Source organism: Pocillopora damicornis, chromosome 7 (assembly GCF_964200805.1).
Source record: "Pocillopora damicornis chromosome 7, jaPocDami1.2, whole genome shotgun sequence".
Taxonomy (NCBI): Eukaryota; Metazoa; Cnidaria; class Anthozoa; order Scleractinia; family Pocilloporidae; genus Pocillopora; species Pocillopora damicornis.
The window spans coordinates 3,852,243-3,865,739 of record NC_142676.1 but is presented as its reverse complement, the minus strand read 5'-3'; the positions used below and the strand labels follow the sequence as shown (position 1 = coordinate 3,865,739).

The 13,497-nt window shown below is 36.6% G+C and overlaps 1 protein-coding gene across 3 annotated transcripts in view; it reads right to left on the bottom strand.

Moving 5' to 3' along the window:
* The window catches only part of LOC113679874 (uncharacterized), a 63,032-nt gene extending 50,898 nt beyond the window's left edge, over window positions 1-12,134 (bottom strand). The window contains exons 1-3 of one of the 3 annotated variants that reach the window (XM_089211476.1): window positions 12,055-12,134; window positions 1,808-1,840; window positions 301-624 (exon numbers count right to left, since the gene is read on the bottom strand). In XM_089211476.1, coding sequence (XP_089067602.1) covers window positions 301-624; window positions 1,808-1,840; window positions 12,055-12,115 — 418 coding nt within the window. In that variant the 5' untranslated portion in view covers window positions 12,116-12,134. Of the gene's footprint in view, window positions 1-300; window positions 625-1,807; window positions 1,841-4,428; window positions 4,566-6,720; window positions 6,874-12,054 lie in introns of those variants that run through there. The other 2 variants (XM_089211474.1, XM_089211475.1) reach the window with 2 other exon arrangements.
* Between the last annotated feature and the right edge of the window lie 1,363 nt (window positions 12,135-13,497).

Below are 13,497 nucleotides of genomic sequence, written 5' to 3'. Positions count from 1 at the left end.
TAACGCAGTTACCGTTGGTCCATTAAAATACATCGGAGCCTCCACATAAAAAACAACAAATAGCAAAGTATCCGTTCTAGCCGAAAAAAGAAAACCAATTGAATAACAATAAATAAGAACGTACAGTTAACCTCGAGACGGCAGAGAGCAACTCAAGCTACAGGTCGGGGAGAGATACGGAACCTGGAATTACGGAGCTTAAATAAACCGCCCACTGCAGTCGACCATCCTACTTCCTGTGTATAAAGGAATTTACTTTTATAGACTTTTATACAGTTATCAATTTGATGTCGGACTTACCTGCATAAACAAGCTCCCCGCATGAAACCCCTACTGTTGCGTCCTCATTACAGTGACTATCATAATACTCTTCATGGCGGCAGTCCAAAAGTGGTGTGTCTTCGCTATCACATTGAAAGTCTCTAGGTAGGTACGAGTAGTTACCCGTACCAAAGTCAGAGTAATAGAACCTACTCTCCGGATCTGGGAGACCGAGCGTTCGGCACACAGATGTGAAAGCTTGGTGATTAAAATGGTGTTTGCAAAGCCTCCACCAGGTCTCGTTGAAGTAGATTTCTATTCGTCCCTGGTTATCGCTTCCTCCGTCAACAAGTCGCAAGTCGCCTGGTGAAGAACAAAGTCAAAATCCTTCGTTCAAATATTTTTAGTTGATTGCTTAATACAAGATAGGATTTATGCCATAGGTTTCAATCAAAGCCGGTTGCTGGCGGTCTACTGCCGCCCGTAAGACATGTTTAGCCTGTGTAGGCCCTAGTGTTTGGGTATCGCCTTACGGTCCCTCATCAAGGCACAGCCTTCTATGACATCATCTAAAGCCACTTAGGAAAAAATTATTGACACTACTGCCACAGTTTTTTTTTTTTTTAACCCCTAGGCTTTGCCGGGCGCCGACCGCTGGATTTTATTAGGAAAGTACTCTCACATAATGAAATTAGAGGAATATCCACATGAAGACAAGATGGAAGGAACAGGGGTTCAATTTTGATGCAAACGAGGCTTAATTAAAACGTATAATAAACTATTCCTAGCAGCAATTTTTTTCTTTATTGCACGGGTGAAGTTTGCTCATGCCTGTGCGATTAAGACGACGTTGTTGATCCTCTTCTCAAACAGCAGGAAGCTATTTTTTTTTTTAATTGAAGCTACGTTTTTTCTGTGCATCTTCGAGATGTTCGACCTGAATTTTTGAATTTCATCATTTACCATCTGTGTCAATGTTGTCCATTCCAATTTCTGTGTTTTTCCATTTTACTACTTTCAACTTTTCTATGTTTTTCCTGCTTTGAAGGTAATTTAACCATTCACAATCTTGTGAAGTTCATTTGTTTTTATCCTTACAACAGGAACTCATATTAACCCACTTCCCCGATAACACAATTCACAACAACTTCAGACATATACCTAAATGTAATGCAAAAATGTAGACATAAGAAATAGTTTCTGAAGCTAGAAAAACTGTAACAAGGTAAGTATTTATAAGCTTACTCTTGAAGAGGGTTGTAGCAATGAATTTGTTGAAGATGGTTTAGGAGTAATGCAGCCTACCCAGTGCCAAGTTTATTAGCCTTTTGGCTATTAAGTGCTACTCTCTTTGAATAAAGAGTTTACTTACTTACTTACTTACTTACTTACTTACTTACTTACTTACTTACTTACTTACTTACTTACTTACTTACTTACTTACTTACTTACTTACTCCCTAAAAAGACTTAAGAGAAACCCTAAACTCGCTGGAAGTAATAGAATAAGATAAGATAAGTACAATACTACATGCTTTTAAACTCACCCTCTGATAAACTGGCCTCCACTGAATTTATCACTGCAAAAAGACAAAAACGTTAATAATTAAAACGACAATTGAAGAAGTAGCCATGACTAGGAAATAATTTTGAACTATCATGAGAGGTAGATGATTTCTTGAAATCATCCATGCTTCAGTGTCCCCTGCTCGAGCAGTTTTCAAACCTCAACACTCGACCGCCGTCACAAGGAATGATACAGCGGCTAATTTTTAAGGTAGGTTTGCTTTGTAAACAAATCGATATGATTTTCCTTGCGGGGAAATTGGTCCAAGCTCCAATTTTGTTCATAGGAGCGTTGTTGGGACGCTTGATCATGAGTGAACAGAGCTTGATCCTCTCTTGAAAATAATTGTAAAATGACGACCTTAAAAACTACCATCGCGCTCGAGTTTTTCATACAAAAGTAGCCTATGATTCAAAAACCAGATGGAACGTCGTTTCTATCATGCAGTTTAACAAACAAATATAGATGGAGTTCCGCTGAATTCATTTCAATTTTTTTCTTCGGCTTTTATCCTAATTATTTGCTAATTGCTTTGTGATTCTTACATTAAGGCTCTTCGAGAAAACATTATTGATAACCAAATTAACATTATCTTCAACATACAGTATATAGATGTAAAAGACGGAAGAGTGACGTTACTATAAATCACCCCTTAACAATTTCGGATGCCACCTAACACAGGCAAAACAGGAAACTTTCGGTTCAACAAGAAGGGCGAAAAAAATTGACTGATTACATTATTTAAATTTGTGTTTTGTATTAATCTTTTCTGCCTTATTTTTCCTTGGTCTGTCAGTTTTTACCTCTTTGGTGTCTATATTTCAGAGAAAACGACTACTGGTACTTCAAACCTTTATTAGACTAAAGGGCAATTTTCTATGCCGTCAGGAATAATTTCAGTTACCCTGACAAGTCTCCTTAAAAACTTAATGAGAAATCGGAAACGAATCTAGAAAGAGTGCTGCTCTTTTGGCTGTTCGACCCTTTCTCGTGTGAAACACTCCAACATGGTTGTGCATGCACATAGGCACGTGTGATATTAGGCAGGTGCAATGGAAAGATGTTATCTTTTGAATTCCGCTTGCATGCAAGAAAAACCAAAGAGATAAAACGAGTGTTTTCTAATAGTGCAATATTGGTACACTGATAAAGATCATAACAGGGCTCTCCACTAAAGAAAGGAGACTGTTGTGCTTAGGAAGCCAAAAGAAAGCATGATTGACAGGTATCTGTCATTACCTGTGGTGTTGTCGTGCCATTAGGTAAGTGCAAAGTTACGCACATTACAAATATGCTCATTTACGTTACTTATTGACAGCTCAGGGTATTTAGCCTAAATTTTTCAAATTTATCATGAGTAATCCGTCTTAATACTTGTCATACTCAACCATTCTCGTTTCATCAGGACTATTTTTCCTTCTTGATGATTGCCTTTTCTTCATCAAATTTTACCTCCGTTTGGCGGAAATTTTCAACACTCCAATAATGATACATGAAAAGTGGCACAGTTCTTAAGCTACCGATTTAACGTCATTTGATATCTTAATCTGTCTCAGTCACCACCGATATCATCAATATTGAAAATCACTAAGCCGTTGATTTAAAGGGGCGGTGATGGTAAAATGCGAAACGCCCGGGAGGCTAAGACCCATGTTTGAAAATCCGAGAGCGACACTTGAAAATTGTAAGCATACAATTCCTCATCATTACCTTTGCTTTTCTCAGATTATTACAAGATACTACTAATACCAATAAAATTTTGGCTTCAACATTTTGAACAGTTTTGTGTTCGTTTTGACCACATAACAATACATAACAACAATAGGAAAGGAAAACGACCATAAACAGATTTTCGTCTTTAAGCTTCTCTTCTCCAATCCGCCCCGAGCAACAACCGTAAAAGCTCAACACGAATTTCAACATAGAACTGCAAAAGCAGACTCAAAACTTTGAAAATGTGTTGTAAAAGCCTATTATTGTTATAATAACTATTTATTAAAATTTAAGAACAAAATTTTGTCGATGCTTATAACTAATGATGAAGGCTCGAAACGAAAAGTTTCTTTAGAAAACAAAATAAAAGCTAAGAACAACAACCTACAAAATCAATTTTAAAAAACAAAAATCATTTTAAAAATGAAAGTTAAAGATGGAAGCTCGACGAACAATTTAACATGTACAGGTGTTTATTCCAGTTCAAATCCGTAGCTGTATCAGGTCTTTTGGTTTCTAAATGCGTTGTCACAAAATCAATGTACAAATGTGTTAAAAAAACAATGTGTTAAAAAAACGAAGCCATTCCAAGTGGAAGTGATAATGATGAAAGTTATAAAGCGCGTGGTAACATGTATCATCTAAAGCAAACTCTAAACTGCAAAACAGGCGGCAATAAGATATTTTTCTATATCATAATTTCTGTAAATCATAAACAGAGCCAGATTATTAAGGCGAAGTCTTGATAATAAAAGCTTAAAACGCATTCAAGAATATATGCTCAGAGTGTGAGTTTCGAAACCATACAATAAAGATTATATTAGCCAATACTTCTAATTTTGGAAAGGTTATCAGCAAGGAGAACCGACCAAGAATACTTAATTATACCTGTCATTTGAGGCCAAAATAGTATGAGATATGTAATCAGCTGCTGAAGACATGTGAATATCATAACGCCCGCTTGTATGGTGAATACACAAAATAACTACTTCTGTTTCACAGCCATCGACTTTCTTGGTGTGAATGCAAAATTTCCAACGCATTTTGAATAGTTTTCACACTTTAATGAGCATTTGTCATTGCTTTGACATGCAATAGAAGATATAATCTAAACTTATGATACATAGGTTTTTGTAAGTTCAGAAATCTGTAAGAAATGCTTTTGAAAAGACTGGTACAGAAAATCTTTAACCAAAATGAACTGACGCCGATTAAGCTCTTCGTACTGGTCAGATATCGTGTTATTTTCCTGTACAGAAGAAATAACGCGGTCTGTATATTCCGGTTTGCTATAAGAGTACTTGGTATGCGGCAAAACTGATTAAAGAAGCTATTTCATGATTGTCACGTCGTGAAATTTTTAGACTGAACTTCTCAAGCTAATGATTTGCAAACCTGATCAATTCATTTTCTAACACCCGTGAACTAAATTTATTTGCATTATCTTATTTACACCAAATAATGATAGGAATTTATTAGCGTATAAAATTACCTCCTGGGTATGTACATACCTAGGAGCCGTTGTTGTTCCGTTATTTGCAATTGAAAAGATTTGGCTTTTTCCGTTTTGCCTTTTGCTTTTTCCTACGACAAGGTTACTACAACTGCGTGTATCTTGTCAAAATAAAATTTTTGGTCTTCGCAACGTTTAGGGCAGATTTGCATATAATGCAGAATTGATGAATCAGGTAAAAAAATTTCGTGATCATGTCCTTTCAACCTTTAACTTGAGGTTATTTACAAAACAATGGAAAAAATGTTTTGAAAAAAACTACGTAATTGACTAATTAGGATAACACGTTCACTCTAAAGTCCTGATTCGATTGTGTGTGCGACGGTGTCTAAATAAATAATTCAAAACAATGCAACATTATCCGAAGGGCTTTAATCAAGCTCTAAAATGAGGAGAGCAATGATGATCGTGTGAATAGTAATGGCGTCTTCTACCATAACAACACTGCCTTAATTCTTTTATGCAAACTTTTGAAAGCCATGTTTTGTGTAACCATTGTATAGTGTTAGCTTTGCGTCTCATTTATCATATAAAATATTTTTTCAAAGATCTTTCGTACACGAGTTGATACTTTATATGACGGCAAAGATTGATTATAAACTTATAAAAGTGCTGAAATCTTTGACATGTTAAACATCTTGGTGGAATGTTGAAACGATGCAGGTACAACAAGAGAACACTGGAGTTTCCCAATTTTCACCAGCATGTTGTCGCACTGATCATAAACATCACAAATTAACGAAGTCTAAAGGAGAGTCACTAGTTCATATATGTCTGACTATTAATTCACAATTTCCTCGCTTATTTCTTTAAATTTTCCAACATAGCACAGAAAATTCTTAATCCAGCCTTCTTTTGTGTTTCCAACATGAATTCTAAATCCTTCTTTTCTAAAGGATATTGGTTTTGAGACGCCATGAGAAGGAGGGAATGAAGATAAGTAATAACCGCCTTTTAGACCGACTTAACTGTTCCTGAGAGCAGACGTATTTTGGCTGAATAAAGTAAGATCAACTATGAGAGCAAACGTTTTGCTAGTCATGACAGAAGTGCCGAAAACTTAAAAACACGAACAAGTAGATATGCCAAAAAGAGAACGCTAACATTATGCATATGTACCGAAGCCTTCAATAACTCGAACGAAATTTTCCTGGATCTGCTTTTCATATTGAGCATGATTTAACACTAAATAGATCCAACGCTTTGGTAACTCGAAGTGATTTTGCATTACCTCTGACTTTTTTGATAAGTTGAAATTGAACTATACAGTTCACGAATCCAAAAATCGAAGAATCTGCATGCAAAGCTACGCAAAATAGTTTCTATTACTCTGTTTAATTAACATTATTGTTTTGTTCCAGGTCTGTTTTGTCGCTTAATACCGTTTCCGTGAATATTGCAAGAGGCATATAGTTTGCTTGTTACTGCTAATTTGCGAAAGATTCTAAAGTAAACAAAGTTTTCCTTTTAAGCCTTTGCCATCGACATGACAACTTAAAGTTGTCTGAGCTGGCATTCTTCGTCACGCACCACACAACAAAGCAGTAGAGGTTCAAGGTTGATGATCGTAGCTGCATTCTAATGTAGATAAGATCCTTGATCACTCTGTTCACCCCGATCGGAAGGAAATAAGTTAAACATGACCACAAATATGACCGTGGTCTTACCTGCTAAATTCCTGGATAGACAAATCCAATACCACATCAATAGGAACCCAGAATAATAACGAGGACACATCGTTCACCCGAAGTTCATTTAGACATGACAATGAGAAGCTCTTAGTTTTTTTCAAGAGACCTCTATACCCTTTTCTGCATGAGCTCAGCTGTCCGTTGTCCAAAAAATAGCGCAGTCACAAACAGGAATGATTTAAGTCCCCAAACACGTGCATCGGTCACGCGTACATAGCATCCGAAACGTTCCATTTCACATGTTATACAACCCGTAGGCGTTTTCAAAGTGTCTTAATTATTGCTGAGTATGCAAAAGCTAAAAGAACTATCTAATATGTTATCGCAACCTACAGCGAGAGCTTTAAGTAGTTTAAATTCAGTGTCCAAATTTTAGGGTTTGACTGAATTATTTTTGTCGTTTGTTGACGCAACATTTTTCAAACCTCGCTCTTTCATGGGAAAAGATTCTGCCCTTTATTTTATGCCTTTAAAGAAAACGGTCCAACCACAAAACGATAGTAGAACTCGCACAATATCACCATGATCGATTCCAAACTATACACTCGAATGTTAGACCATGACCAAGTTTATGTTGCAGTTAAAAGCTTAACACTTTCAACTGCATTCAGACACATTTTTAACACAGTGTTGATGTCTTGGTACAAAATCGGTTGATAACGGCTAAATCCCTTGGAGTAAAATTCTGAGGCACGTACGACGTTACAAACTCCAACACATGCATTTGAATTCCCTTTTTCTTATGGTTTCTGGGGGCGAATTTGCTAATCTTCTAAGAAGATGACCTACTGTCCAATGCAAATCATTTGACACAATCACTAGTATAAGTGCTTTGTACTTAGATATGAAATAAACTTGGTGCATTCTTAGGGTTAATTTTGTATAGATACACTTGGGAAGTTTGGAGAATACGAAAGAAGAGTCAGTGTTACTCAAAGCGTAAGTGAGGACAACTCGAACTACCCGAGTGCTCTTTAAACTTTCTTAACACATCCATACATCGATGTACGCACAGCTAAAAGCAGGTACCAATTCTTAGATAACATTTGTTATATGTTTGGATATTACGCGCGCTGTCAGTGGTTGAAAGAGCGTGATCTATCATAGTATAAAACATAAAGCTCTTTATTGATTAATCATTATTTATACAACATTTTTACCGTGTATAAATAATGATTAATTAATAAGACCTGAGCTGAAGCTGTCGCGCCATCTGCCAAATTGTAAAGTCCGATCATTTCTCGGACTTTTCTCTTGCTCTTTTTCGCCATTGAAAGTGAAATTCGGAAAAAGCGAGTCGGCATATAACAACGGAAGAACCAAACAAATATTTGATTGCAAGGTTACGTACAGTAATAAAAATCAATCACTGCAACTAACACTTGTATAGTGTATAAACTTTCGTATTTAAAAACGAAACAGAACCAACAGGAATTGTGAAAACTATAGCCAAACTGGCATTAATGTTAAAATTCATTCTATTCATGACGGTGTCAGAGCGACTGCGATCATGCCGAAGTTCATCACGGCTAGGTCATCATGGTGACCTCCGGTCATCGCAGCAAAGTAAGCCTCAGAAATCAAATCGGCCGTCCTTCGAGTGAACAACTGGTAAGAGCTTGCTCTGATATCCTCTCCGAATCGTTTTAATGGAAGGCCACATCAGTCACAGCAGCCGAGTTTTACGGCGCTGTCATCTCGAGAAATCTTCATGTTTCTTTAAATTCGGCTGTCGTTCATTCACAAAGCACGCGCCTTGATCAGTTTGTTTTCTAATTGCCATGTGAAAAAAACTCGCGTGTTTTTATGAGCTTCAAATTGGCCGGATTTCAATGAACATTTCACTTCCAGATTCTGTATTAGAGACTAAAAAACTTCAGGCAAAAGTTTAAAATTCGATCTGCCGAATTATTTCAGTTTGTGAACTATTGCAGATTGTGAACTATGATGGTTTGACATTTCTGACAGCTTTAGTCTTGTTCAACCAATGAGATTACTTGAACCATTCTAACAGGGATTCTGATTGGCTTATTATAGCGTGTTTTATAAAGCATGCTGACTACATAGTTGTTCGCTTTGGAAATGAAGTTTTTTTGGAGATTGCACGTAAGGCGTGGAGAATTTAACGGATTCTTTCTTATGGCACAAATAGAGAAGCCTTGACTGTGCTCTGTTCTGTTGTAAAGCAATCAAGAAGTGAGGAGAAACACTCGACTAAGTCTCATGTTTCTCCCAACGCTTCTTTCATGCCGAGCACGCTTCCTGCGTGCTTTAAAATAGAAAAGAGCACAGCCAAGGCTTCTCTACCTGTTAAATCAGACATATCGTTCTCGTGCGAGTGCTGGTTTATCTAAAATCTATTATTAAAATTTCCAGTTTCTTTTAACAAGTTGTCCATACAAAATTTTCTTCTTTGAAGGAAAAATGAGAGCAAGCTAATTCAAAATACCTACGTTCTAGTGTCAGTCTTAGCTTAATAAGGATTCGAAGAAGGGTTTTGATTTTCAAAATGGTATTAGTATTGCCTGTCGAGGTGTATTTCAGTGCTGAAGATGGACTCCTGGAAACAAGCAAGTTTTCTTTGGAGAGACCATTACGCAGTTATTCTAACGGTCAGTGATAAAGGTTAAAGAAGACTCAGAAGTCCTTGTATCTTCAATTAGCTGACAGAAAATTTTGGAAACAGTAACACGAGTCTAAATGAAGGGAAATTTGCAACAAAATGCAACTGCTCAAATCATTTTAACGTACTTAGAGCCGTGGATACGATCTATATAGACCAAGATTGGCCTAGCAGTCATTACACTGGACAGGCAGTCGCTATCTTGCAATGGACGTTACGCTGTGAAAGGAGAAAAAGGTATTCTCATTTTATATATTTTCGTCCTCGTCAAATTAAACTTACGATAAACTCCTCATCTCTCTAGATTTGAAATGATTTTAACTACTTTTTAAATAGACCAAAAAGATTAGATAATATCTGGTTAAAAGAGAATAGAGATCAGTTCCTCATTGCAGCCAGGAAACAGCTTTACTCTTAGAGTGAAAAAATTAAAAAGGAAGTTTTTTCCGAAGTAGAAAAAGGAAAGCTTAGGTTATCCGATTGGTATCACTCTCCAGCCTAATCATGTAGATTCCAGTGTACGCCCAGTTCTACGCGTTGGGAAACCCTCGCTCAAGAATACTAGATACGGGTTGGATTAAATTTCGCAATGCTTAAAAAGTTAAAGTAAAAGGAAGTAAAATAATCGATCAGGTGAAACTTCAATCATGGCTTTGCTGAATTCCTGACTTTTGCTTAAGCCTTTTGATGAGTCATAGCAAAGACATTTTTGTATTGCAATAAACTTCAGCCGCGTTGGAACAATTGCTATTAACAGCAATGTTACATTTTGGCAAGATTTCTGAAGAAGCAGTTATCAAAATGCAAAATAGGCTTCGGTAACAGGCGTTACGGCGACAGGAAACGCCAACTGCGTTATGTGGATTCATGATGGCAATCATTATTTTCTTTTTTCGTTGTTTTTTGTTTGTTTGTTTATTTGTTTGTTTGTTTCTCTGTTTGTTTGATTGTTTTCAGCTAGCAGGATTGTTAAAAAAAGCTTGGCTCTTAGGTCAGCGAATGAGCGATGGTCTCATACAATCTCAATGCAGCCCACTGGACGAGTGATTAGTCGAAAGTTCGCTCTGATCCGGCTTTCCTTCTAAAGCCAGAGTAGAAGGAGTTGCCTTAATTAGACCAGTCTTAACAATAAACTTGCCAGAGCTTTTTCTATCGACAAGCCACTTTCTGTGCGCTTTACAACGAAACAGAACAATTTTATGGCTTCTTCTTTCATTTGCCATGATTTAAAAGTCAAACAGGTCAGGATAAAATGTGAAATATTTTTGTAGCATATTACCTTACGGTGTTTCCCGAAAACAAGTCCTGGTTCTTTAAAGGGTTCTATTTAGTAGCCGTATCGGCGTTAAAAGATGTTCACAGAATACACTGCTTTGAGGGACATCTCGTTGTGACAAAATTGATTTTGAATTCGTTTTATAGCGGTTTTAGTGCACGACCAAAATGGTCCTTTGTTGCAATTGAACCATCAACTCGAAAGCATGGCAAAATTTCTGGTTACATCAATTGAGAGAAAGTGTTAAAGGAAGAGAAAAAAATGAGATTTGAAGGAATTTTTGATCCTAGATGCTTTCTTTATGGGCATTAACACAATTTTTTGACTTGCTGCTGACAACTGTGTCAAAAAAACATTAATTATGTAATTAAAATTAGAACCTTACTAGATACTTTATTGTGAAACGACAAAAAAAAAAACATCGACAACAACAGCAACAACAACAAACGCATCCAAAAGAGAGATTTCATCAAGTCTCCGGTATAGCATGCAGAGTCTAGTATTCGCTGGTGGAATTATGTTATTAACAGGAAAGGCGACTGAAATGAACACATGATTAGAACAGAGTGACTCAAAAGTATATATAGATTGAATTTTGACATCAATCACTTGATCAGGGTTCGTACACAGAAAAAAAGAAAATCTCTGCGCTTAATTGGACTTTACCAATCCCTGGGTTAAAAGAAATACATAACGAAAGAGATTGCTTCGAGGCAGAGAGAAAACGGAGCTGCATATCGTGGCCCCCAGCAGATAACTAAGGTATCCAACTTGAATGTTTTAAAAATTAATGCGACGGAAACCGGAAAAACTTCAGCTATGAAGTGTTGTGGGATAGACGTCGAAATATTATGCTCAAATAGGAAATTATCCCTGCTTTTAGTAATTATGATGGATTTTCGATAGAATACAATTAACTTAACCATGGGAATTGCGGAAAAGTTAGACAACGAGCCAAAATCAGCACTTACGATCAAAGCAAAACAAAACCTGAAACCGAAATTGAATTGCAAGACTTCTTCTCGCTTATTTTCGTCCCGAGGATGAGTTAAGAGAAGATGAAAACGCGGACAGCCGCATTTTCGTTTGGAAAAATACATCTTCACCGAGGAGGTCACCCAAATAATTGATAAGACTCCTTAGGAACAAGAAGACACAATTACACTTATGCAACAACAACATATGCTCTCATACACAGCTAATCTATAACAAAACAGTCATCTTCTTTGTTTTGGGTTAATTTTTGGTTCTCTTTCATTCTGTAAAAATGAAGAAAATAAGGTGAGAATTATCCTCCAAGTTGAACCGACGAAGGAAGCCAAGTTAAAAAACATTAGTCTATATGTCTGTGGATAGCCACTGAATAACGACAAACAAGAGACTATTCAAAGATAAATGAAAATCGTTTTACCTTGGAAGGAAATACAGAACGCCAGAAGCCATACATGAATCGAGAATCCATAGAAAGACATTGCAGCTCGAACACGCAATCGTTTATTTAATTAAGAACACCAAATGTGTCGACGAGAGACCACTAGGCTTCCACTTATCATGCAGTGAAAATCTACGTCATTTCTCATTCAGAAACAATGAAAAGCCTTTATTTTTTCATAGTTATATGCATTCAGAATGAACAGATATTGACCGCCTGGGGCGACAGTGTGATGGATAAGAGGCTTTTATAGAATAAAACCTATTTTTGGAGGATTTGACATGCATGTTTCCATATGAGTTATTTATTAACAAATATTTATCAATTCCTTCCATGTATTCTTTTTTTTCGGTATGCCTACTGATCATAAAAAAAAAAATGAAATTTATGTGTATAAATCAGTTTGCTTTCCCTCGTTTTTAACGTCCCCTGTGGTACAAACATCGTAGCCATGGAAATCTATGAGTGTAAGCTACATTGCTGGTCACGGTCTCTACATCTTGTGCAATCTGTGTCGAGGTCTTCCATCGCCACCCATCCTTATTTCCTCTTTTGTTCACTTTGCCATATTTAATTCTAAGTATGCATTCTGTTATCAAATGAGGAAGCTGAAATTCTGAGATGAGCTAGCTTAACCATTGCAAATGTTGCTGCTAAGTTTAGAAGTTTAGGTGCCTCGGCCAAAAATTACCTCAGTTGGTAAATTTTCATTCAGTTATGCTGGATGATATCTTGAATGTTTTAAATTCTCAGGTCATAGCTAAGACGTTTTCCTTTAGATGGCTTTTAATTAATTCAGTACTGTTGGTATATTTTGTGCTTACTGACAAAAAAAACTATTCATGAGCACCACTTATGGGTAGCCCAAGTCAATTGCAAAAGAAAAATGAAAGTCAAGATGAAGAAGAATTGAAGTGTGATGTGATCAATGCCAATACAAACTGTTTAAGGGTTTTATACTAACGTTTGTATCGGGGGGAAGTAATTACTTGATAATTAGTTTGTCTACCACTACCACCCCCCACCCCCCCCTGCACGAAGCATCGATCACTTTTTTTAACCCTGCAAGACGACTAATACTGAATGCAAATGAACAGCAAAGATTGATAACAAACAACTACTAGATTCTTTAAGTGTTTACTTACAATAAAATTTGATTTACACCATCCTATAGCGGAGATTCTTTTGTATCTAAGCCAAAGGTCATTTCTAAAATTAAGACACATTGAAAACTCTTGGAGGTTTTGAACTATATTTGGAACTATTTACGCAACAACCAGCTGTTGATGGATGTGTCTGAACGAGACAAACCGTTGTGCACTATATGTAAACAAATTATAGAGGCATGCATATAATCGGAAAAGGCAGGGGTCAAATCTGACGTTTATGTTTTAAACAATGATTGGATGAGGTTTTTGTGAT